The sequence below is a fragment of a genome, unplaced genomic scaffold (assembly GCF_019419815.1).
Source record: "Pyrus x bretschneideri cultivar Hongxiangsu unplaced genomic scaffold, Pyrus_bretschneideri_v1 Contig75, whole genome shotgun sequence".
NCBI classification, from domain to species: Eukaryota; Viridiplantae; Streptophyta; class Magnoliopsida; order Rosales; family Rosaceae; genus Pyrus; species Pyrus x bretschneideri.
In genome coordinates, this window is record NW_025999815.1 from 1,183,794 (window position 1) to 1,211,395 (window position 27,602).

The following is a 27,602-nucleotide window of genomic DNA, read 5'->3' on the forward strand; positions in this document are numbered from 1 at the left end:
TGCTCTCTCTCTCTCTCTCTCTCTCTCTCTCTAATCAATATCTTTTTACGTGCTGCCTGCCCTTAGAGATTGACCAAACCTTATATATAGCAGTGGAGGACGTTCTACTAGAGCAACAGCTTTCCTTAATTTTACTAAAAGCACCTTCATACGTGTGTGGTGATGAAAGTTGCACCATATGAAAAGCACCTTCATACGTATGTGGTGATGAAAGTTGCACCATATGAAAAGCACCTTCATACGTATATGGTGATGAAAGTTGGACTATATGCTTGAGGAATGAAGAACTAAAAATAGAATTTTCTACTAGTGTTCTTATTTTTTCCTTTTATCTCATATATATATATATATATATATATATATATATATAATATTCACCACATCATATCAAGATAAAGCATAATGAGTTTGAAGTGTACAATATATTATTAGCTGACACTCTCTAATACAAATAAGAATTATCATTGTATATGAGATAAATATATATTAGACAATATCATTACTTTTTCATATAAACTGAGTAAACTGTCGACTTAGTCTCTAAATTAGTATTCAAGTAAAAATTAAGTCTTTAAATTATTGTTTTTGAAAAATTAATCCCACTTAAAGCACTCCCACTTAATACCATGCAACAAACGGGGCCTAACTACATAACGCCGGGTTGTCGTACGGTTTCCCTGTACTTGCACAGTTGCACGTAATTGCTCACCCTCTGATGCAAGTAATTGCTTGCGTGCTGATTATTTTATTAGTCAATGTGCCACGAGTGATGAACTAGAGATGACCTGTTGACCAAAATGTTGTCATGCGGAAAACTCAAATACGATATCAAATTGAGTTTGAGATTGATGTATATTTAAAAAAAACTGTTTTTATGTGCTTTAAGAATAATTAGCTATAAAAATAAAGCGGTTAAGCATTTAATAAATTGTATTTTTTAAAGTGTTGTGAGTATGAAAATTAATGTAAAAGTATTTGATAAATTTTAATACAAAAAAAAAATATAATTGTATTAATGATAAAAATGAACATAGTAGTGAGGCCGATGGCAATGAGGTGGCAAGGGTTGTGATGGTTGTAATGGTGGTGGTGGTGGTGGTACGGCCAATAGTGTGATGTGGTGGTTGTCGTGCAGAAGTACAAAGGCGCACTAGTAAAAAAATCTCTTGCATGAAAAAATTTTAGACTTCGTCACACAACATGTTTAAAATAATAAGACAATAAATTATTTTTTTTTTTTTAAAACCTTGCGTGACAAAATCCAAATATTTTGTCGCCCAAACCCAATTCATTTTCTTTTCTATTTAATTTTATACTTTAAATTGTGAAAAAATTTATTTTCATAGTTTTTATTATTTTTTAAAAACTTTGCGCAACGTATACTAATATTTACCTTAACCCTATTTATTTTATTTTTATTTAATTTTATATTTTAGATTGTTAACCTAAATTATTTTCTTTATTTTTTATTATTTTCTTTGCGCGACGAATCAACATTTCCTAAACCCTATTTATTTTATTTGATTTATGTTTTAAATTGTAAAATAAAATTATTTTCTTTATTATTATTTTTTAACAACTTTGTGTGACGAATACTAATATTTCGCTGGTGTGACATCCCACATCGCCCAGGGAAGTAATCCTTAAATGTATATTCCCATCCCTACCTAGCACGAGGCCTTTTGGGAGCTCACTGGCTTCGGGTTCCGTAGGAACTCCGAAGTTAAGCGAGAAGGGGGCTAGAGCAATCCCATGATGGGTGACCCACTGGGAAGTTGCTCGTGAGTTCCCAAAAACAAAACCGTGAGGGAATGGTAAGCCCAAAGCGGACAATATCGTGTTACAGTGGTGGAGCGGGCCCGGGAAATGATCCGTCCTGGGCCGGGATGTGACAACTGGTTTATTTAATTTTTTATTTTAAATTGTTTAATAAAATTTATTTCTATAAATTTTGAGCAATGAACCAATATTTCATCGCACAAAATAGTTAAATTTGGGCTAGTGCCGAAAATGGGACATGGGAAATTTAATTTTTAATTTTTTTAAAAACTTTGTGGGACCAATCTTTCGTCGCGCAAAGTTTTGCACAATGAACAAATGTTTCGTAAGGCAAAACCCTAAAAATTTGGGTCGGTGTGTGACAACCTGTCCCTAATTTTACGATTTTATTTAAAAGAGTGAATTGACTAAAATGCCCCTAGAGGCAAGGATTTTGACTTCCGTTGACCGTCTTTTTGTGACATGTACAAGCTACTATTTTACTGTATTCTTGAAGTACTCGACGATACGAACGTGTAGACGCAATCAGAATCGAATTCAAAGCTACGATAAAGATTTTATGGACTTACAAACATAAAGGGCGATTTGGTAATTTCAATTGGAGGGATATTTTGTGTCTTGTTTTGTGAGCCACATGGAGCCCACACACCACTCCTCCATTGTCCCCTGGTCCCCTTCCATAAATTTGGATATTCCCTCTCACTAGTTTATTAATTTTTTCAAAAAAAAACTCTCTCTCGTTTTCTTCTCCCCCTCACATCGAGTCTCACTCTTTCCTCTGCAACAACTAAGAACACTCATCAAACCTCATGGATCGGACCTTGAGTCACCACCATTGTACTCCTATCATCCCCACGAGTCCATCCGTACGAGCCGATTAAAAAATGACCGAGTTTTAAGCTTCCAACTCGGACATCTGATCGGGTGTAGGTTCTCCGGTGACCTTCTGTTCGATTTGCAAGGTTTTGGAAGGTCTAGAAGCAACTACACAACTCCCTGAGGTCATTTGCCTATGTTTGAAGTCAAGCCAATGTGTAAACAAGCAACTTTGGGACGTTTGAAATAGGGCTGAGATCTTCGAGGCATTTTCAGTCCATTTCCGTCTACTTTTTAGACTTTTAAAAGGTACAATCTTGTTTTTCTCTTCCCAAGCTTCATTACCATATAAAGTATGTCGAAAATGGTTGAGAAATGAGAAAGATATGAAGTTTTAAAATTTTTACAAAAATTCAGCCAAAATTTTCCAGATTCCAACGAACCAAACGATGGCAACGGTGACCGAAAAATTGGAGAAGATGCAGAATATTCTATTAAAGATGACAAAATATTATGACGCTGTTAAGGTACTACCGTTAAACTTAACGTAATATTTTGTCAAATATGACAAAATATTCCCCTGGGATCTGCAAGCGCTTGCAAGTGCATAACGTGCACGTGTGGCCATGAGTTGGAGGTACATGAGGGCGCGTGGTCAACGTGTACTGGTCCATGACATCGTGTATAATGTTTTCATATATTTAAACCCTCCGTAATTAGAGGGAGCATCTAAGAGGATGCTACATTGCCCATATGAGCATATTATTTTTGTTTTTGTTTCCTTTATACCATTCATTCATCTTGTGAGTTATGATGAAAGAAGTTCTAATGAGGCAATTAATCGATGACTTGTGACCATCCGAGAAGAGTGTTGTAAATGTGGATGGTCCCACATGTTGCAACAAAGTATTAAAAACAATCCGTTTGACGGGTTGGTGGATTTTAGTGAAGACATGTTAGCTAGCCTTTTGCCTATAAAACCATAGGTAACAAGTGTTCTAGTGAAGAAGAAAAATACCAATGAGCTATATGAAAGTTAAAGAGGAGAGAAAAATAGTGAAAGCTGTTTTTACTCCTATTATTTTAGATAATGAAACAAACAACAAAAATTGCCCTGAGGACATTAACACATTTGCCGAACCTCGTAAATATTGTGTCTTATTTATTTTATGTCACTACACGCATATTTTCCATTTCAAAATACTTGTACTATTTTTTGAAGTCAAGTACGATATTCATTTCATGATGGAACAATGCACAAACAAAGGGAAGAGGTGCTAACAAGGGGCCTCGATAAAAACCTTCCTGGGAAAAGAACCTGAATGAAGGGAAAAAGAGCATCCCACACCAACAAAATTAAGAATTCAACTTATCCTCCAAAAGTAGATAAGAAATTACATTAGGAGGTTCTTCAAACCAAGAAACTGACCGCTCGAACGTTAAACTACATCGAGCTAGCTGATGAGCCACAATATTGGCACCTCTTTGCATAAATTGTGCCTTCCATTGCTGGAACCTGTTGTAACAGTGTAGGTATATCATTCAATACATGCCTAAAAGGTCCATGATTAACATCTAAATCATTCTGAATGGCAATCTTGCAAATCAGTCACATCACATCTTATACCATAGAATCAGCACAGAACCTGCGTAAAATCTTTAATTGAGCGGCAGTCACCAAAAATCTAATAACTTCTTCTTTAGACATCGGAATCACAAACTGTAAAATTATTTGAAAACTAGACATCCAGATCTTTTCATCTATATATGAGTCACCACTTGGCTCTTTCTGGACTGTTCTTCACAAATTATTCTAGTTGACGTATCTTTACAGCCATACTCTAGCACTTGACAATTCCCGGGATGTGAGCTCTTAGGGAAGATCAGCCTGTTATCCCTAGAGTAACTTTTATCTATTGAGCAATAGCCCTTCCACTTGGCACTGTCGGATCACTAAGGAAGACTTTTGTCCCCGCTCGACGGCTGGGGCAAATTCGTCGGATTTTGATATTATCGACCGATTTGTGCATATATGCAGAAATCTTTCTCATTATTACAATGGATCCTCAAGAAAAAAGAGTTTGTATCGAACTCCAGGTTGAGGAGTTACTTGAAATGTTGCCAAAATATCAGTATCTTTGGTTTCATAGTAAGGAGTATAATAAGTCAATTTATAATCTTTAACACCAGCTTTGAATCCAAGCTAAGCGTAAATCAATATGCTGATATCATAAATAAGGACCAATGAGATAGAAAAAAGAATTCATAATTTATAGGGTTTGGATTCGAATTCCATCTTGTTCAATTTCTTCAAAAATTATTTCTCTATCACCTTTTGTACCAATTGACCTACAAAAATAACATAAATGGCTCAAAAACACAAGAAACCAAGCAACAAATATTAAGAAAAACTAGTGAAAATAATGACCAATTAAGCACGTATAGACTTACCCCAATCCCAGATCTTATCTTTTGATTTGTTTTTAGAATTTTAAGAAATTTAAAAAAAATATTTTTGGTATAACCCACATGGTATCTTATATTTGTGCAATGGGTCCCACTGATGTTCTAAATCAGCAAATTAAAAAAATAATAAATAAATTTTAATGGCAGAGACCAAATTAATGCGCGTGAGTCGATTTCAAGGACGAAATTGATCAATTTTGAATTAAGGAACCAAAATAAGAAGTCTAGTTAGAGACCATTTGTGATAAAAATAAAAAAAAACTATTTCTCTATTTAAGTTCTAAATGGACTTCAAAGTTTAATAAATTTTGGAGATATTTTGTGATAAAAATTTATTTGACATCCTTTCGAAGCTCAATTGGCTTATGTATGTATATGTTGAAACGTATAATGGTTATGTTGAACGATATGAGTGATGCTTATGACATGAATGATGTTCATGTATGCGTGTCGCTTATGAATGTTTTGTTATGTATGAACGAATTCATTGTTTGGATATATGGCCCATGGTTTGGGTTAATGAAATATATGAATATGCATCATAATGTTGCTCTCTTGTCGAACTATGTTGGTCGCACCACTTAGTTTTATTTACTTTGTGATAACCTATGCATGCCAAAGCTCTGAGCTAGAGTATAGAGTTAGGCCAGAGTTAGGCCAAGTGTTTCATTGTCTGGAAATTAAAAGAGATAGGCGAAGTTGTCTGAATTGCTTCTTCATTAAGTATTTGCCGAATGGTTTGTGTTACAAAGGATCTCGATTGGTTGAAGGTTAAAACAGTTTTAGTGTGTATGCTCACTAATAATAGTAATGGTTCTTCCGTTTGAGTCTTTGCCCAGGTAGCCTTTTCTTCAATACTTTATCCCACCCTCTAAAAGAGTGAGGTTTGACCCCAAAATCATAATAGTTGGAGACACACTCACCCTTGGTTGCCTCGATATGACCCTATATCTCTCTTGTTGAGGTTGTTAAGAGTAGAAATCCTTCCTCGTGCCAAAGGATAAATTTTTTTGATGACTTTAGCGTGTTCCTACAATAAACATATAACTCTAGTGCTTCTTGCAAGAGACACTTCAAATGCTTTTGGAACTCAAAAATATTTTCTTTATAAGTGTTTTCAATAATTTTAAAAGAACTTCCAAATAAAGCCTTATATTATTAGTATCACATTCAATTAAGAAAATGGTTTAACACAAACAATCTTTGTAAGTGCTTCTTGGTATGGGTATAGAAGTTGATATGAATTTAAAGGAATATAATTTTTCTATTAAGAAAAGGGTTTATCACAATAGTCCTTGAAGTGACCAAACTATTTATTTTGGATCCACAATTTAAAAATCAATCATGTTGTCATTGAAATTGATTCTCGCGTATTAATTTGGTTATTTTGTTAGAGTTTTGTCAATTATTATGTTAATATGCTGACATTATACATATTTATAGTCTATAAGTTCAATAATATAATGCCGCACGAATTATAAAAAATAAATATTCATTTAAATTATTAGAAGTCCTAAAATTTGTAAAAATAAAATAAAAAGGAAAAACAAAAAATTCAAAAGGCAGAATTTTACAGCGCTCGTGACCTAGGATTTGCTCCCGAAGGCGACAGCGCTGCCATCTCTGGTGAAATATCGAAAATGAAACCTTCGAATGAAGGATCGGCGTTGCCATGTTGACGAATTTGAGGTTATTGGTTGATGGCTTGCAATCTCTTGTGCGGCCCGTGACTCAGTGAGTTGTTGTTGCTGGAGGTTGCATAAAGACGAACACCTTCAAGGGGCGGGACTGGAAGGAGTGACGAAGTTCAGTGCTAGCTATTCTCGGGAGCAGCGGTGATGCCGGAGATCAAATTACTCATGCCTTATTTATATATTTTTTTTTTGTCGAATCATCGAGAGTAAATAATTAGTATATCAATAAAAAATTGGATTGAGTAGCTAAAATCCCCCAATCTTTTAGTGTCATTTTAAATTGGTTTTCACTGTTTTAAACATTCTAAATAAGTACCAACTTATTGAAAATATCGCATTCATTAAGCCCTAGCTAAAAATCTATTAAATTACCTTGTCTAACATAGAAGATGGTTAAGAATTCAAATGAGGTTTGAAGGAGCTTATTTCTACTTATGTGATTTCCTCATAAGCCGATTCTTGGTTCAAAAAACTTTCAGTTCCTCTTTGTGGGCAGTGAAGATGGTAAAGCCGAAATCAACGAGGGCACAACTATAAAAAAAGATTAATGTCCCAGGCTCGAGGATGGGGTTATCCTATAAAAAGATATGTGGCCGCATATGGGAGTCCATTCCATTTCAATAACATCCATGACCTTTTCCTTGATGTTGGTGGCTAGAGTTGTAGCGTGTAGTTACTGGTTTTGTGTTGGGCTTGGAGGTGATGGCATGATGGGGCTAATGGTGACCGTTCGTTAGTGGATGCTCACCCTCCTAATATAATTTCAATATGAATCCATTTTTTATTCAATTCAATACCCGTTTGTTTATTGGGTTCCATATCACATAATATATGTTTGAAATTCAAATTTTAATGCGACTAATATTGTTGACCATAATATACCTAATTTTGTGGATTTTGGAAATAATTTATGTTTGGAATATAAATTGGGCTTGACGAATGTAGTATTTTTAATACTTTACATACTTGTTTAAAAAATATTTAAAAAGATTGAGACCAATTTAAAATGACAATAAAAGATTAAGGTGCTTTTAGTCATAAGAAATTTAACGAATTTTAACAGTAATGACCAAATTAATGTGCATGAATCAATTTCAAAAACGACATTTATCGATTATGAGATTATAGGACAAAAATAAAGAGTTTAATCACTTTCGATACGTTTTATTATAAAAACCTCCTTTTTCTATTTAAGTTTCAAATGAACTTCACAATTTTAAAGTGTTTTGAGAGCAGACAGGTGTCACAAAAGCTTGCCAAGGGACACTAAAGGGCGGGGGCATTTGGAGAATTCCATCACATCACACAATTGGTATCGTTGGATTAGGATCCTATCCGGATCCTCTTATTGGGGATCCGGAGAATTAATCAACCGTGTTTATTTATCGTAAATTGTGCAATCATAAATTATTTTATTTAAATTGAATACAAACAGTACTTAATAAAAATCTATAATACGATGTACGATAAACAAACACGATTAATTGATTATCCATATCTCCATAAAAAAGGTTCGAAGAGAATCCTGTTCGCTCACCAGTCTCTAGTATGGTCTGACTTTGCCATCTAATGTAATTAATTTGGTACCAACGGCTTGGTGACAGATTTTTGTCTAAATGAATAAATAAAAAAACATTATTAAATTGTTAAATAATATTACGATTTAGTAGGATTTTGCTTTCCTTACAAGTGAAAGGTTTTATGTTTGAAACGTAAATAATGAGTTCGTAATCAATTTGTTCCTCCACCTCTTGAACTAAAAATAAAACACTTGATTGGTACCATTTGAGTCGGGACACTCAAAAGTAGGTCATGTAGTATGACTATATGATCTAATGAAGGGGATTCGCATGTAATTAGGTCATGCATAACAAACCCATTATCAAATTTGATTTTTCACGTACAAATGGAGAATAAAGTATATATTAAAAAAATAAAAGCGAAAACGAAAACGAAAACGAGATCATATTTTATAGCTTGCGAATGCCATTGCGCGACAATTCGCAAACCGACAAAATTCAATCGTCAATAAAAGGGGCTTCGAAATTTAGAGAGTGAGCAGAGAGAGAGATGAGCAGCGGAGCAGGGAAGGTCGTGTGCGTCACCGGTGCGTCCGGATACATTGCTTCATGGCTCGTTAAGCTTCTTCTCCAGCGCGGCTACACCGTCAAGGCCTCTATTCGCGACCCAAGTCTGTACATTTCTCCCTCCCTTTGCTCTCGTCAAGTTTCGGTTTTTCTTGTTCGTTTTGGCGTGTGATCGTATCGATTCTTGTAATTTAGATTAATGCATGCGGAATTGGTGAATACCCATGTTTCAGAAATTGTAATATTTGATTGATTATTCTTTGTCTTGATTGAAGATTTTGATGGTTTTCTGGGATTTTGAGAACCTGTTTGTGGGTATTGCTTTGAAATTGATGGGTCATATTCTTCATTTCTTGAGGTGTGGAAGTGAGGGAATTGCAGTTTAGAGATGTGTTGCTTTTATGGGTATTATTTTTGCAAAATTGATCAAGTAATTAAGTCATTAACTGCATCAGAATGAATGGAAAATCGGAGATATGGACATGACTGGTTGGTTTTTCCTCTTCATGTAAAACTGTGCTTGTTTGTGCCTACCCAATTTTGGGTTCGACCTTCAACAAATGATTTGCTTTTATGTGCTTTCCTTGTTGGTTATACGTGTTGATTTTGATTTGATGTTAAAAGACCCCTTTTGTTACTTTAGTATAAGAACTGGTGAAGTATTCTAGTTATGGAAAGTTCGATTAGCATGGGTACTAACTTTAAGAACGGGAGGTGATGCTAGCCTTGATATAGTTGTCTAGTATGTATTAGGCTTTCCATCTATTCTTGCTCTCTATAGTCTAAGAGCCGTTGGGCGTCCTTAGCTTATTAGCAGGTGTTGCAGTGCCAAGTTCTATGCATGGACGTGACATATTTCCGTTTGCTATGGTTTTATTGGTTTAGATAGGATAGGTACAGGTTGGTATGATTATGCTTGGGTGCTGAACCAATACCATATTGTTTGGTTTCAAGTAAGATCACATTAATTGGGCCACTCATCTAAATGATAGGCAAAACTTTATTCTGACTTCCTGTTTATAAGTTAATAAATGCGGCTAGTATTAAAAAAAATTAATTTACCGAGTTCATTTTGTATTTTCACATAGATGATCCAACTAAGACAGAGCACCTGCATGCGCTTGATGGAGCTCAAGACAGACTTCAACTTTTCAAAGCAAATCTGTTGGAAGAAGGTTCTTTTGACTCTGCTGTTGCGGGTTGTGAAGGCGTATTCCATACTGCATCTCCCTTTTATAATGATGTCACAGACCCAAAGGTTCATCCACTAACACTTTTTCAAATGAATTATGATCTTTTTTGTCTGTGCGTTAGATTCTTCTCTGTTCCTGAAGGTACTTAGCTTCTTTTTTTATAAGTTATATAATTCGTAGTATAAAAAACTTTAAGTTACCGACGACTAAAGCCCATATTAACAATATAATTATTAAATTCATCATTATGCATCTACTTGTTGAAATCATAAACACTAGGAATTAGACATGCACTCAAGAGGACTTTTCAATTTTATCTCACAATTAAATATATAGGCGTGAAGTCAATTGTGGCATCTGCCTCATAGGCTATGTGGTTCAGCACCTGTAATGTCCTCTTTTAATTAGTGTGGTACACCATGAACCATTATTTCAGATCCTCTGGAACAGTGAATTAAATATCACTTGAGCTGAGAGGTCATAATTATAGGTTGATATAAGGCATATATATCATAAGAGAGAAATGGTAACGTCTCCAACAACATACTAAAGATATATTTTCTCTTAATTGGAAAATGCCCCTTTTTGTTCTTCTAACTGAAGTATTTGAATGCTTTTTCAGTCAAAACATACAAGAACATCTATTTACATATTTACCTAGTTGCGTTATGAAACAAACTCAGGAGTTTGATAGTGTTTTTGGGTTAAAAAAGCACTTGAAGTGCATTTTGGAAGAAGCACCAGTTATGTGCTTCTTGCTGGAAGCGCTTGCAATGCTTTTCCAGGATTCACTTGCATTTTTACTAAGGATTGGTTCCAAAAGCACTTTCATGAAAAGCACTTTCAACCATTTTAAAAGCACCTGCAAACATATTGTTAGCATTCTGCTTTTGCATACTAATAGGTAGCTGGTTTGTATGGTTTTTAACTGCTACATAGTTGTTGCCTCATTTCAGGCAGAACTACTTGAACCTGCAGTAAAGGGGACCCTTAATGTTCTTAATTCGTGTGTGAAATCACCATCAATCAAACGGGTGGTTTTGACATCTTCTATGGCTGCTGTAGCATATAATGGAAAGCCTCGAACTCCTGATGTCGTAGTTGATGAGACTTGGTTTACAGATCCCGATGTTTGTAAGGAATCAAAGGTATGCATACTATCATTCTTAGTGCTCTTGTGAAAACAAAATGTGGTGATACATTGTTAGTCATTGTGTTGTAATGGTACAGCGGTAAGTTAGTATCATTTTTTGAATTTGGTTTCTATTCCCCGAGAGTTAACCAACCCAGAATAATATGGTTGTGACTTGTGAGCCTACTTGTTTATGAACAAACAATGGATCTGTTTATAATATGCAAGTTTCTCTTGTTCTATTTAATGGTTGATGAAAGTGTACGGTAGAGAAGAGGATTTAGAAGTGAATGGAGAAACTGGTTCCTTTGTCACATGCACATTTTAAAGTTCAGTTGACTCATCCATTTTCTGATAAATATAACCTTCTGAAATATATGGATGAGTGCATATATGTCTTTACATGGAACATGAAATTATGGTTTGGAGAGCTGAATCAATTGGAACCTAAAAGATATATAACTCTTTTCCTTCTTACCAAATAAGGGTTTAAAAGTATTATAGATCACTTTGTGTGAGAAACTTCCCTGAGAGTCTGTTTTCCTTATTGTAAGTTAAAAAAGCATATATGTTGACCATGTTAGTTGTTTCTTATGTTGTGATGTCTTGTCATCTTAATCTCTCAGTCTTATGTTACATTTTGCTATGTGCTTGCATGTTCTCAATCTATGAACTCTGGTACCTAAGAATATGGTGTAATACTTGTGCTTCCATGTTGAATTTAAGAAATGAGATTTCTTCATTGTTTAATGGTTAGTACTCAAGATTTCATTTATTCTATTCCATGGCCGAAACCAGTTTTTCGTGATTGGAGGTTCCCATGCCAATAGGTATAATTTAGTCACTAAACATGTGGGATTTTGATGTGTTCTCAATGCCATGCATTTATTTCATGTTATTGATCTGCATCAGGAAATGTTATGCCAGTCCTTTAAGGTTTTAAGTGCCTCGTGAAAGATTTTATTGGCTTCTGTGTTGATTAGAATGGGGATTCTTTACTATTTCGCATTAATATGGTGGTGAATTTTTCATTATTTTGTAACAAAATATGTTTTCATTTCTTTTTTCCCTTAATTTTTTCCAGCTTTGGTACGTGCTTTCAAAGACTTTGGCTGAAGATGCTGCATGGAAATTTGTAAAGGAGAAGGGTATTGACTTGGTTACAATTAACCCCGCAATGGTGATAGGTCCTCTGTTACAGCCAACTCTTAATACAAGTGCTGCAGCAATTTTAAATGTTATTAAGGGTAATGTTTCTTTACTGGTGTTTGTAACATTTCTTCATATCAACAAGTAAAACGTTTCTGCTCAACAAGCTAGAAGAAAGACTAAATGTCTTAAATAGAACATTAGATGATAATTTAAATTGGTTGTTTCTTCATGTTGAGTCCAGGTGATGCCCTATGGTGGCCTTTTTCTCCCATTTTCTTCTACTGTATATATTTCAAAAAATAATTTCAAGTTTTGTTAGTTATCTCTTACCTCTTAGCATCCCGACCAGAGGTGTTTTATATCTGAACTTGCAGTATCTTACTTGGATACCGTTCAGTGAAACAAACAGTTTCTGTTAAATATATTGATAAAAATGTTCCAACTTTTAGTCTAATACTTGGTGCTCTCTTTCTCCATGAAGTACCTGACTAATTCTTCACTTCTTTGTGTGATGCAGGAGCTCGAACATTTCCAAATGCAAGTTTTGGATGGATTAATGTTAAAGATGTTGCCAATGCACATATTCAAGCATTTGAGAGGCCTACCGCTAGTGGCAGATATTGTTTGGTTGAGAGAGTTGCCCACTTCTCAGAAGTTGTGAGAGTTTTACGTGAGCTGTACCCTACTTTGCAACTTCCAGAGAAGTAAGTCTGTGTTCCCAGCCAATTTAAATTTGGGTATAACTTTGGGATTGGTAATAGTCACTTCATATTTTCCACTGTCCCATGATTCCGATACTAATCGTTTTTTTTTTTTTTTTTTCATATTAAATTGCAATTTACGACGTAAATGAGCATTGCTGTATTTGAAATTTTATGGTATTTTTGGTTTTACTGGTTATTTTGCATTCACAATATGCCCTCATTTCGCATCCTTCTCACCTTTCAATCACGCTGAAGTTGAAGTTGCTGCACTTTTACTGCCTATAGATGCTCTTCATTTTGCATACCTTTGTCAACTAAGTTTGATTAAAGCACACATAATCGTTGCTAATTTTTTCACCATATAACGGGGCTCAAGGCAATAGATATTTTCATAATCATCCATTTTCTTGCAATTTGCAGGTTAACAACTTCATTTATATAAATTAAAAGTAAAATATAAATTCCTAGCATGACCTGCATTGTTCTTGATAGTGTGTGTTGATTCCAACATTCCTCTTTTCTTATGCTTCTAGAAACTATGTTAAACCCCGTCATTTTCCCGATTGTTTTGATTTGGTGGTTCCATGGAAATTAATTTGTGTTATTTTCTTTTTCAACTGGCATTTCCAGGTGTGCAGACGACAAGCCTTTTGTGCCAACATATCAGGTGTCCAAGGACAAGGCGAAGAGCTTGGGTATCGAATTTATTCCACTAGATGTCAGCCTCAAGGAAACAGTTGAAAGTCTGAAGGAAAAGGGTTTTGTCAATTTCTGAGTCCTTTCAGTACAGTGAACATCTTTGAAGCAAATTCAGTCGCGGTAAAACATATTCTCCGCTTCCAGCCCGAATAAAAGGAACCATATGGTCTTGTCTATGTTTCAGTTTGTGTTTCCGGTTGGTGACTTAAACTCCGGCTTCCCTTTTTCCGTTTAAGACTTGCTGTCCAGCTTGTTGATTCCTATAGATCACCATTGTGTGTGCAGAATAAAGAAGAAATGAACTTTTTTAATAAAATCTTGTAGTAATTTGAATATTGGTGATCTCCTGTTTTGCTTGTACTGCGAGCTTTCCAAGTTTCCAACAATTCTCAAGAACAAACAATATTCAAAATTGGAAAAAAGTGAAACTTGTAAAGAGTTTTTAACGCCTTTTAGTACAGGTGTCTTATTACGGCTTATTATTAGCCATGGGTAGTGCTAACTACATCCGTTTTTACTTCTTATACACTTTTTTCAATTGCTAGTTATTAAATCAAATGAATTGAAGAAGATTATAAACTAAATATTAACAACAATGTTTGGAAAGTAAAATTCAATTTGAAATTTGGTGAGTTTAGAAAGTTGAAACCCTAGAAATAAATTTTGTTATTTCATATGAAATGATAGTAACCCACTTTTATTACAACGTATTATTTGCAAATGTATTTATTTTGTGAGTCTAAAATATATTTATTAATAGAAAATGATAGAAAGACCATCCTTGTATAGTACAATATTTTTCACATCTTTACTATTAGAAAGCCACACCCCTATTTTGGGGTCACAAGGCTTCACCGAAAAAGATAGACATAAAACCCCTAAAACAAAATAATCCAAAATTAGCAGAATAAAGAAGGTAAGAATTAGTAAGAGTAGTCGTCTAATATTATGGTTTAGTGATATTCCTCTTCACTTATAAATGAGAGTTTAGGTTTGATTTTCGCCAAAGGCGAATTTGAACTGCATTATTGCCAGTCCATTATGAAGCTAAGTTGACCCCTCCTTCTTAATGTATATAATATTGTTTGTTAAAAAAAAAACAAAGATTACTTTAAAGAAAATATACAACAATGATTAGCAAGGTTATTACAGTAACGAAAATATAGAAGGCGAAGAAGGCGAAGAAGGCACTGAGGGGGAAAAGAAAAAAACCACCTGTCCTCCACGTGCAGGGTGACGGGTGAGGTCGGGGAGAGGCAGAGCGTGTCGGGTTGTTTCGTGTGACTGGGAGGGGATGGAGAGGGTGGCCACGAGACGGGGGACCTGGGGTTGTATGGTGTGAACTGGAAGAGAGAGAGAGAGAAACACATCTGTGTATAAAATGGTAAGGGTTATATTTGAGTGAGTTTAAGAACTTGGACATCCACTACCTGCAATGCGGGAATGCTGATAAGAGAGAGATAATTGACAAATAGAAATTGTGAAAATTAGTAAATAACTATGTAAGCGGTTTGTTTGAAAATTCTTGTCTAAAATCGACACATATATTTTCAATAAAAATACATTAGAAATTTACTTGAAGTGCTTTTTATTGGGAGCATATAACATTAACAGGTGCTTCTTTTTTTTTTTTTTTTTGCCAAAAATTGGCAAAACTGACACACCCCGATCGAGATCAGGGCATGCTAGCCGTCACGTGGAAGTGACGTAACCATGTGCACAGTGCGGAAGCTAATAAAATAGTAATATAAATAGTACGAATAAATAAAAACTAGCTTTACACAAAGTAATAACAAACAAGTGCTAGCGTAAGTGCGACACTAAGTTCAGAGCATGAAAGCCTAATGCAGTCCAAGAGAAAACGACGCAACAAAAGCACACCCGAAGGTGGTCTTACATTGGTGATCGCCTGTCAGAGATGCCGGGGAAATCCTCAGGGAAACCACCAAACGTGCTAGCCAACTAGAACCTGGAGGGGCGCAAAACAAAAGCGTGAGTGGGCAAAAACAAAGCTTTTCGAAAACCATTTAATAAATAAGTTCTAACCCGTCGCCGTAAAACCTGTATACTTCACAGAAAATAGAATATATACATATATATAATTCATGCTCAGGAATATGCTATGCCAAAACCTCAAAGTAAAATGCAAGTGCTCAGGTAATATCGCATCAATATCATATAATCTGTCAGCCGGAGTAACCTAACGTGACCTGTACGGCTGAATCTAGAGCTCAAATCTCCATCTCACTAGCTATACCTGCACACGAGTCGGAACCACCTAAAGTGGTCTGTACAACAATCCTGGGTGTAACATATATATACGCTCAAGTGCTACGATCACGTGAAGGCTGGGCGAATAATCGCGGGTCACCTACGAGTCGGAACCACCTAAAGTGGTCTGTACAACAGGACTGTGCACCTAACTTGGATCCAAGCTGAGCGTGTGGTGTGGGAGGTGAACATCACGTGAAGGACTGTGCCCAACTCTGGGCGGGAGCACTAACACAGGGGTTGCAGGTTATGAGCTCTCCATGTATCTCAAATCATTACGGAAAGTAAACATGAATCACAACTCACCTGGCACTTACCTGTGCGTCCGCAGCACCAAACATGCATATATATATAAACAATTAACAATGCATAAACAACGGCAAACTAGGCATGGCATATAAACGAATAAACGTTCTAATTCAAATTCTGGGAAAAGTATAAGTATATAGGTATATACGGAAAACCAAAAGCCCACTCACTGGTATGTGGAAGGGTCGTAACCCCCTTGCCTCGAGTGACCATGCTCGTCCTCGGGATAGGTATCACCTATATGCGAAACAACTATAAAAACGTTAATTTTAAAGCACATAACCAATCTTAAGAAATAACTTCTCATACAATGCTCAAATGGGGTGTATGAATACACCAACGTGATCTACTCAACCTCAGGAACATCCCCATATTTTTAGAAAAAATTTTCACCGCCGCACGCGCCCCCACGCGCCGGCCACGCGCAGGCACGTGCCTGGCACGTTGACGGCGTCAGTTAATGCCGTTAGGAATAATCCGTTAACTTTAACGGATTCCGTCAACGGCGTTAGGAATATTCCATCGTCTTCTCCGGCGAGGCTCCGGCGCCGGAAAATTGGGAAATTTTCAAATCGTGATATCTTCTTCGTTTTTCAACCAAATTTCACAAAATTGGTACCAAATTGAAGCTTACAATGAGAGGAACAAAATCATACCACTTTCAAGTGCTAAAATCCACGAAATCTCACCAGGAAAATACCCCCAACTCCGGCCAACCTCGAAACTCGAGATCCCGACGTTCAAAACCTTCAAACGAACCACCCCGAGCCTCCTAAGGACCTCACCAAGCTTCCTACAAGCTTGAAATTCCCAAAAACATAAGAATTTACGTGTGCATGAACAGTACCAAAAATCGGGTATCCCGAGTTCGACGTGAAAATGAAGGTATCCTTACCTGAAATGGGTATGGTTGAACTCCAATGGACCTCATGAACATGGATATGTACTTTGTTTCTTCGATCTGTGAAGATTTGGGTGGTTTTGGAGTGTGTCCGTACACATGGGTATGAAAATGGGAAGGGAAATGGCATGGGATGGGTGCAGGGATAGGGGAAAGGGTGAAGGGAAGGTGTGGGGAAAAATGTGTGGTGCAAAACCAGCCACACCAAGCTCAAAACAACCACACAACGTAAAAATTCACGCTAGGGGCAAAATCGTCTTTTCACGCGTACGTTTTAAAAATTTTCGGAACGGGCTGTCACAACCTACCCACCTTATTAGAATTTTGTTCCGAAATTCAAAACAACCATACAACAACCCCTAGTGATCAAAGAACAACCGAGGATACAAATCCCTCATCCGATCTTCCGTTTCCCACGTAGCTTCTTCCACGGAATGATTTCTCCACAAAACTTTCACTAAGTTCACCGTCTTGTTCCTCAGAACCTTTTCCTTCCAATCTAGTATTGTCATTGGTTCCTCATCATAAGTCAAATCCGGATTAATTTCCAAGGGTTGATGAGGTATCACATGAGACGGATCAGCAACATAATGTCGAAGCATGGACACGTGAAAAACGTTATGTACTCTAACCAACTCCGGAGGCAACTCCAACCTGTAAGCTACCTCGCCAACTCGCTTAGTGACCATGTATGGTCCAATGTACCTGGGACTCAACTTACCTTTCTTTCCAAACCGTACCACGCCTCTCCATGGTGAAAGCTTCAGAAATACCCAATCGCCAACCTCATACACTCTGTCAGTAGCATGCCGATCTGCTAAACTCTTCTGCCTATCCTGGGCTGCCTTCAGGTTAGATTTAATTACCTGAACATTTTGAGTAGTCTCCTCAACGATCTTCGGACCCACTAAGACTCTTTCTCCGACCTCTGACCAACACAATGGTGTGCGACAAGATTTACCATACAATGCCTCAAATGGTGCCATGCCGATACTCGAATGGAAGCTGTTGTTGTAGGCAAATTCCATTAAATCCAACCGCTTGTGCCAAGCATCACCAAACTGTAATACCGAAGCTCGCAACATATCCTCCAAAGTCTGAATGGTTCTCTTTGACTGTCCGTCCGTCTGAGGATGATACGCCGTACTATAAAGTAGTCTCGTACCCAAAGCTTCCTGAAATGCCACCCAAAACTTAGATGTAAATCGTGGATCACGATCCGAGACAATACTCACAAGGACACCATGGTACTTCACAATCTTCGAGATGAACAACTCAGCTAATCGGCCCAAAGAATACTTCTCCCTCACTGGAATGAAATGTGCTGACTTAGTAAGTTGATCAACAATCACCCAAATGCCATCAAAGCCATTATGTGTACGCGGAAGCTTGTACACAAAATCCATAGTAATGTTTTCTCATTTCCACTCTGGAACGGGAAGCGGCTGCAACAACCCAAACGACTTCTTCCTTTCCGCCTTAACTTGTTGACAAACAGCACACCTACTCACATACTCAGCTATTTCCCTCTTCATACCCGGCCAATAATAAAACGGTCGAATGGTATGATACATTTTAGTAGCTCCTGGATGCATGGCATAAGCCGAGATGTGTGCTTCATCGAGAATTGCTTTATTTAAATCCAAATTATTAGGCACAAACATCCTACCTTCCTGCATCAACATGCCATCCGAATCACGAACTTTGAGGTCTCTCCTCCTCCCTCGGTCTCGAGCTTGAATCAATTCTTGAGTTTCCCTATCAGCTACCTGAGCTTCAAGCACCCGATCAACTAAAATTGGCCTAACTTGAAAATTAGCAAGTAAAGCCATATCTCTATCTTCTCCTTCCAACCTCACTCCCGTAGAACGTAAGTCTGCCAGAAGAGGAATACGACTAGCGTACAACGCATTGATACGGCCCTGAGACTTCCTGCTGAGTGCATCAGCCACAACAATTGCATGACCAGGGTGATAATCAATCGTGCAATCATAATCACTGAGCAACTCCATCCACCTCCGCTGACGAAGATTAAGATCTTTTTGCGTAAAGAGATACTGAAGACTTTTGTGATCTGTAAAGATCTTACATTTCTCTCCATAAAGGTAATGTCTCCATAATTTCAACGCAAAAATAATGGCGGCTAACTCCAAATCATGTGTAGGGTAATTCAACTCATGGGGTTTCAACTGTCGTGAAGCATAAGCAATCACCTTACCATGCTGCATCAACACACATCACAGACCATTCAAAGAAGCATCACTATAAACCTCGAAATCACCACTATCGTCCGGGAGTGCCAAAACAGGTGCATGAGTGAGACAATACTTCAACTGCTGGAAACTCTGCTCACACTTATCATCCCACTCAAATTTAACGTCTTTCCTCGTTAACCTCGTTAGTGGTAAAGCAATCACAGAAAAATCCTTAACAAACTGTCGATAATACCCTGCTAAACCAAGGAAACTCCTCACCTCAGTGACGGTTCGCGGTTGTTCCCATTTTTCCACAGCTGTGACCTTCTGAGGATCCACCAAAATACCCTGAGCTGAAATGATGTGCCCCAAAAACGCAACTTGGTCTAACCAAAACTGGCACTTGCTAAACTTAGCATACAATTGGTGTTCCCTCAACCTTTTCAACACCAAAGTAAGATGTCGAACATGCTCCGCTTTCGATTTAGAATACACCAGAATGTCGTCGATAAAAACAATAACAAACCTATCCAAATATGGCTGGAACACCCGGTTCATCAAATCCATAAAAGCAGCTGATGCATTCGTCAAACCAAATGGCATAACCAGAAACTCGTAATGACCATAACGAGTCCTGAACGCCGTCTTAGGAACGTCATCCCTACTAATCTTCAGCTGATAATATCCAGACCTCAAGTCAATCTTGGAGAATACACAAGCACCTCGAAGCTGATCAAACAAATCAACAATACGCGGCAACGGATAATGGTTTTTAATCGTCACCAGATTCAATTGCCTGTAATCCATGCATAGCCTCAAAGTTCCGTCTTTCTTCCTCACAAACAATACTGGACCTCCCCAAGGTGAAGTACTAGGCTGAATAAAACCCTTATCCACTAATTCCTGCAACTGAACTTTCAATTCCCTTAACTCAGCGGGAGCCATACGATAAGGAGTCAAGGAAATAGGATTAGTACCTGGAAGCAACTCAATATTGAACTCCATGTCTCGGTCTGGTGGTAAACCAGGTAAATCCTCAGGGAAAACATCGGGAAAATGTCTGACTACCCTCACATCCTCAACTCTGCTAGGAGCAGCCTCATCCAACACCACATGAGCTAAGTACCCCTGGCAACCTTTAGATAACAACCTTTTCGCTCGCAAGGCCGAAATAACGCCATGTCTCACCCCACTCTGCTCGCCCACAAAAGTAACCACAGGTAGTCCAGGACGATGGAACGTAACTATTTTCCCGTAACAATCAATATTGGCACGATTGAAATGCAACCAATCCGTGCCCAGAATCACATCAAAGTCAACAATGTCTAACGGGATAAGATCAGCTGGCATAACAATATCCTCCACTATCACTGGACATCCTGGGTACACACGAACTACAATACATCTCTCCCTTCAGGCATAGCGAACTCTAAATCATACCCTAGAGGTGTGGGGCGAGGTTGCGTCACTTGAGCAAATGTATGAGAAATCACAGAATGTGTAGCACCACAATCAATTAATACTCTAGCAAAATAACCAAGGATATTTAACGTACCCATGATCAAATTTGGATTGTTCTGAGCGTCCTGCAGAGAAATATTATGAATACGCCCCTAGGTCTGTTGTCGTCCACCTCGACCTCTGCTCGTCTGGCTACCATGACTCTGAGTGCCACACCCCTGACTGGGCTGACCAGACTGCCTCGAAGACCCCGCACTACTCGTAGCAATCTCTCCCTGCTGAATCTGTCCTCCCTGAAACCACTGAGAACCGCTTGCTGAAACTGGAGGATACGACATATAGCCGCCAGAATACGGAGGATAACCACCCTGAGAATATGGGTCCTGGGGATACTGATACTATCCCGGGGCATAAGGAACAACATCGCCCTGATAGTAGTAGGCACCACCTCGACCTGTCTGCCCATAACTACCCGGACCCTGAATCTGCTGAATCGGTACAGGTGGTGGCAAGAAAGTCTGATGCGGCTTCTGCTGCTGACTCTGGGGACAATTTGCAGCCCGATGTCCCATCTGCCCACAAGTAAAGCAACCACTGCTACCTCGTCTACACTCACCAAAATGCCGATTATTACATCTGCGGCAAACTGGGGCCCTACCTCTACTAGCATCACCCTGACTCTGGCCTCTAGCACCACCAGCAAACCTACCTCCACGTCCCTGACCAGTGGCACTAAAACCACCGCTAGAAGAGCTAGAACTAGTGCCACCCCTCTTGAAGTTCTGTGTCCTACGAGGTCCAAGCGACGCCTGACCTTTACCCTTATCATCCTTCCTCTGATTATCATCTTTCTCTTCCTCCTCACTCTCGCTCGGCATATTTTTTGAATCCTCAATTCTCAGCAGAATCTCATAAAACTCCTGGTAGGTGTCACAATGGGTAATGGTCGCCATCGAACGCCACTTCTTCTTAGTGCCTAAACGGAAACGACGAAGCATCTCCGCCAGATTGCCAGCAACCTCAGGATGATAGCGAGACAAATCAGTGAACCTCCGGTAAATTCCTTGTCTCAACTCAGTAAATTCCCTTGTCTCAAATCAGTGAACCTCCGGATTGCCTAAACGGAAACTTCCCTTGTCTCAACTCAGTAAATTCCTGCTTCTTGCGTCAATATACTCAGGAGGCACAAACCTTCTCCTGAACAACTCTCGGAAAACATCCCAATCAGTCTTCTCAGCTAGAGTTAAGCGACGAAGTTCCTGCTCCCACCAGGACGCAGACTTCTTACCCAAAAACCACGATGTCGTCTCAACCCACTTCTCGACAGGGAGATTCCCCTGACTGTGCAAAACACGAAAAGTCTTCTCAATATGCTCTAACCATCGCTCCGCACCCTCATGACCCTCGTTGCCTTCAAACTTATCCAACTTCAAATTATACATAGTCTCCAGAGGAGTCCTCTGGGGAGGGTGGATCGCCGAATGAATAGTTGTAGCAATAGCTTCCCCCAGCTGAGCAATATCGGGGAAACTAGGCTCAGCAGAGCGACGTGGTTCCCGACGAGGCGGCATAATTCTGACAGAAGACACCAAAACCATTAGAACACTCACAAAAGTACAGGACTGCCAAACCTAGGCTCTGATACCAAAATGACACACCCCGATCGAGATCAGGGTATGCTGGCCGTCACGTGGAAGTGACGTAACCATGTACACAGTGCGGAAGCTAATAAAATAGTAATATAAATAGTACGAATAAATAAAAACTAGCTTTACACAAAGTAATAACAAACAAGTGCTAGCGTAAGTGCGACACTAAGTTCAGAGCATGAAAGCCTAATGCAGTCCAGGAGAAAACGACGCAACAAAAGCACACCCGAAGATGGTCCTACACTGGTGATCGCCTGTCAGAGATGTCGGGGAAATCCTCAGGGAAACCACCAAACGTGCTAGCCAACTAGAACCTAGAGGGGCGCAAAACAAAAGCGTGAGTGGGCAAAAACAAAGCTTTTCGAAAACCATTTAATAAATAAGTTCTAACCCCTCGCCGTAAAACCTGTATACTTCCCAGAAAATAGAATATATACATATATATATAATTCATGCTCAGGAATATGCTATGCCAAAACCTCAAACTAAAATGCAAGTGCTCATGTAATATCGCATCAATATCATATAATCTGTCAGCCGAAGTCACCTAACGTGACCTGTACGGCTGAATCTAGAGCTCAAATCTCCATCTCACTAGCTATACCTGCACACGAGTCGGAACCACCTAAAGTGGTCTGTACGACAAGCCTGGGTGTAACATATATATACGCTCAAGTGCTACAATCACGTGAAGGCTGGGCGAATAATCGCGGGTCACCTACGAGTCGGAACCACCTAAAGTGGTCTGTATGACAGGACTGTGCACCTAACTTGGATTCAAGCTGAGCGTGTGGTGCGGGAGGTGAACATCACGTGAAGGACTGTGCCCAACTCTGGGCGGGAGCATTAACACCAGGGGTGCAGGTTATGAGCTCTCCATGTATCTCAAATCACTACGGAAAGTAAACATGAATCACAACTCACCTGGCACTTACCTGTGCGTCCGCAGCACTAAACATGCATATATATATAAACAATTAACAATGCATAAACAACGGCAAACTAGGCATGGCATATAAACGAATAAACGTTCTAATTCAATTTCTGGGAAAAGTATAAGTATATAGGTATATACGGAAAACCAAAAGCCCACTCACTGGTATGTGGAAGGGTCGTAACCCTCCTGCCTCGAGTGACCACGCTCGTCCTTGGGATAGGTATCACCTATGTGCGAAACAACTATAAAAACGTTAATTTTAAAGCACATAACCAATCTTAAGAAATAACTTCTCATACAATGCTCAAATGGGGTGTATGAATACACCAACGTGATCTACTCAACCTCAGGAAAATCCCCATATTTTTAGAAAAAATTTTCACCGCTGCACGTGCCCCCACGCGCCGGCCAAGGCACGGCCACACGCGCCGGCCAAGGCACGGCCACACGCGCCGGCCAAGGCACGGCCACACGCGCCGGCCACGCGCAGGCACGTGCCTGGCACGCTGACGGCATCAGGAATATTCCGTTAACTTTAACGGATTCCGTCAACGGCGTTAGGAATATTCCGTCGTCTTCTCCGGCGAGGCTCCGGCGCCGGAAAATTGGGAAATTTTCAAATCGTTATATCTTCTTCGTTTTTCAACCAAATTTCACAAAATTGGTACCAAATTGAAGCTTACAACGAGAGGAACAAAATCATACCACTTTCAAGTGCTAAAATCCACGAAATCTCGCCGGGAAAATACCCCCAACTCCGGCCAACCTCGAAACTCGCAATCCCGACATCCAAAACCTTCAAACGAACCACCCCGAGCCTCCTAAGGACCTCACCAAGCTTCCTACAAGCTTGAAATTCCCAAAAACATAAGAATTTACGTGTGCATGAACAGTACCAAAAATCGTGTATCCCGAGTTCGACGTGAAAACGAAGGTATCCTTACCTGAAATGGGTATGGTTGAACTCCAATGGACCTCATGAACATGGATATGTACTTTGTTTCTTCGATCTGTGAAAATTTGGGTGGTTTTGGAGTGTGTCCGTACACATGGGTATGAAAATGGGAAGCGAAATGGCACGGGATGGGTGCAGGGATAAGGGAAAGGGTGAAGGGAAGGTGTGGGGAAAAATGTGTGGTGCAAAACCAGCCACACCAAGCTCAAAACAACCACACAACGTAAAAATTCACGCTAGGGGAAAAATTGTCTTTTCACACGTACGTTTTAAAAATTTTCGAAACGGGCTGTCACAAAAACCGCTTTTGATAATTTAAAAATGTTATTTCAAAAGCACTTTCATTTAACCTCACACATTAAAAAAAAAAAAAATGTACAAGAGAGTAATAATTACTTTATTTGTAAGGAAGATATATTATGTATGCGTGTTATGAAAATTCTAACTTTCGATCTCAACAACAATACTAGGATTAATAAAAAAAATTAATACTAGCCGGTGTTCATAATTTGATTGGAATAGATACTCGCTATATTGAATACCAAGACTTGATTCTCAAAAGCTCAATTTATTTTTCCAGCTGAAAACATAAAACGTTGATACCATAATTTAATTTATTTTTTAATAATTAAATCATATGTTTGTTGATGCCATTCATAACACATGACCTAGAATGTTCATCTGAACTTCGAATCCAGCTGTGTTGACCGACACTAAGAAGGTGACAAAACCATAAAAAGTGATGATGTGAAAAATATGAATACATTTAAACCTAAAAGTGACTAAATGCAAGAGTATGCATGTGAGCGGAATTGAATCCATTTTACATATGATGTTAGAGCATAAGTAAAGTATAGTAAAATATGAATAAGAATGCGCATGTGGCGAAATTGTATTAGTAAAGTATATTAAATGCAAAAGTGCGCATCAGAGCATAAGTAAAGTATATTAAATGGTTGCTTGAAAATATGTAAGAGTGCATGTGTGCAAGATTGAATCAATTCACCTAGAAACGAAACTATTTACGTAAATATATAACGTACTAATGTAAATTTGCATATTCGTACAAAATATGACTAATAAATGAAGTATTTTAAAACAATTGGATTTCGAAAAAGGGAGGGTGGATTCGGGTTTAGAATGTGAAAAAAAAGCGGGACCTTGGGTTCCACCACACGCTGTCACAAGATGGCTGCACGCGCCGACCACCCACACGTGCCCATGCGCCTACGAGTTCAGGCGCACTCGCCTTCCTTGCGAACCACAGGTTTTGCCAGTTTTTTAGGTCGATTTCCAGAGCTGATTTCTAGTTCAATTTTCAACCAAAATCAATGCTTCAAAAGCCAAAATTAAGGTAGGAATGTAAGGACTAGATCTATCCAATTCGAGGCCAATTCATGGTCGGAGTTGACGGGAAAAATGGCCTGAAAGTGGCCAGATGGTCACGGATTCTTGCTGGAAAAACTGGGGAATTTCTTCCTCCGAGTTATTTCAACGTCAAACCTTCACCAAAACGCCTGAACTAAGTAACACATCAACAATTTCGAAGAGAGGCAGTTAAAATCTAGTGTTCTCGAACCTTACCTTCACTAGAATCAACGAGATCCTCGTCGGGAAACCACAGCTCCTCGCTGGAGCTCCTTGGCTCGACGGCAGCAGTTGGGTTCTCGAGGTGGCTAGAGAGATTTGGATGTCTGGGTTGTGGGACTCGCCAAAGTAGGTGAGGTGGTGCTGCTGTGCGTCTATGTACAGAGAGAGAAGGGACAAAAGAGTTAAGAGAGAAGGAGGGAGTGTTTTAAGAAAGAGAACTGAGAGTGAAATGAGAGACAGTTGAGAAAGATGAGAGAGTCCCCGAGAGTTCTGGAGGAAGGGGACATGGGGACAAAGCAGGAGTGGGATGTGTGCCATGTGGCTCACAAAACAAAACACAAAATATCTTTCCAACATGAAATTATCAATTTGTCCTTGGTATTCGGTGCTCTGTAAAATTTCATTATAGTCCCGAATTCAATTCTGTTTGCACTTATGTATTCGTATTGTCAAATACTATGAGAGTATACATGTGTGTATCTTTGGGTCAAGCCCAAACAATAATTAATTAGGCATGAGATTTAATTAATAAAATATTAACGTAGACGGGCCTACTTGCCCACTTGTTTAATGAACTCAACAAATAAGCTATAGATGTTACGGTCTCCAGCCCGCAATACCAATACCTCATTGTTGTCTTGATTAAAAAGTAATAAATTCCCGAGAGTGAAAATTATTATTTTGCCCCTCATTGGGAAACGTGCATAAATAGTATGATTTACGTTCGTTTGTGCTTACATGCTCGTAAGAACTCATTTTACCTAAAAAGATGTGCAAAGGAACAAAGAATGTCAAGGACTCGAATGTCTACGTAGGAATTCCACTTCATCCGTCAGGAACATAATCTTAATTTTCTGAAGTTAGAGAATAAAATAATATTAAATCTGAAACGGGATATCACAATTCATATTAATCAAATATCGTATTTAACAGGATAGTTTTCGTATTAGACTAAAAGAAAAAGATTTACGATGCATTTGAAAAACTAGAAACGTATGGTTCACATGTCCAATCATTTCTCTTTGCTTTTCTTATGTTTTTCGTTTAAAGACTAGTAAAAACCTTAATTAAAGATTACTGCCATCCAGGAAAAAAAAAAAAATCAATATATACGCGATCTCCCATCTAGAATTCCCATCGGGATAATAATGTAAAACTTCATTTCAATATAATATATTATCAGCAAAGATAAGTATTCGGCAATACAACGGATATATATATTATAACTAATTGAAACGTTAGTAATCATAACTATATACACCTCATAATTATTATCAAAATTTATTTTCGAAACTCGAAAGTATATATTATCATAAAAAAATTCAATTTCGAAAATATATCCTCTGATGACCAATCAGAGCTATAGCTAGGGTTTTATCTCAACATATCTAAATTCAATTTCGAAAATATATCCTCTGATGACCAATCAGAGCTATAGCTAGGGTTTTATCTCAACATATCTAGTAAAAACAGGAGTTTGTTATTTAAATGTGTTCCAAAGCAGAACTCTTACGCAAAAACACATTTTCTCAACGAGAGAAATTAAAAGAGAGAGAAGTAGTCAGTCATACTTACGTCTTTGTCAATGTCTTCTCCCTCAAAGAGTCCAAGT

The 27,602-nt window shown here is 38.4% G+C and overlaps 1 protein-coding gene across 1 annotated transcript; it reads left to right on the forward strand.

Annotated features, from left to right (window-relative positions):
- Positions 1-8,825: 8,825 nt before the first annotated feature.
- Positions 8,826-13,798, forward strand: CAD (carbamoyl-phosphate synthetase 2, aspartate transcarbamylase, and dihydroorotase). Its single transcript, NM_001302314.1, is given in 6 exon segments — positions 8,826-8,946; positions 9,931-10,100; positions 10,992-11,183; positions 12,252-12,414; positions 12,837-13,023; positions 13,654-13,798. Coding segments are annotated over 6 exon segments (978 nt in total).
- The last annotated feature ends 13,804 nt before the right edge of the window (positions 13,799-27,602 follow it).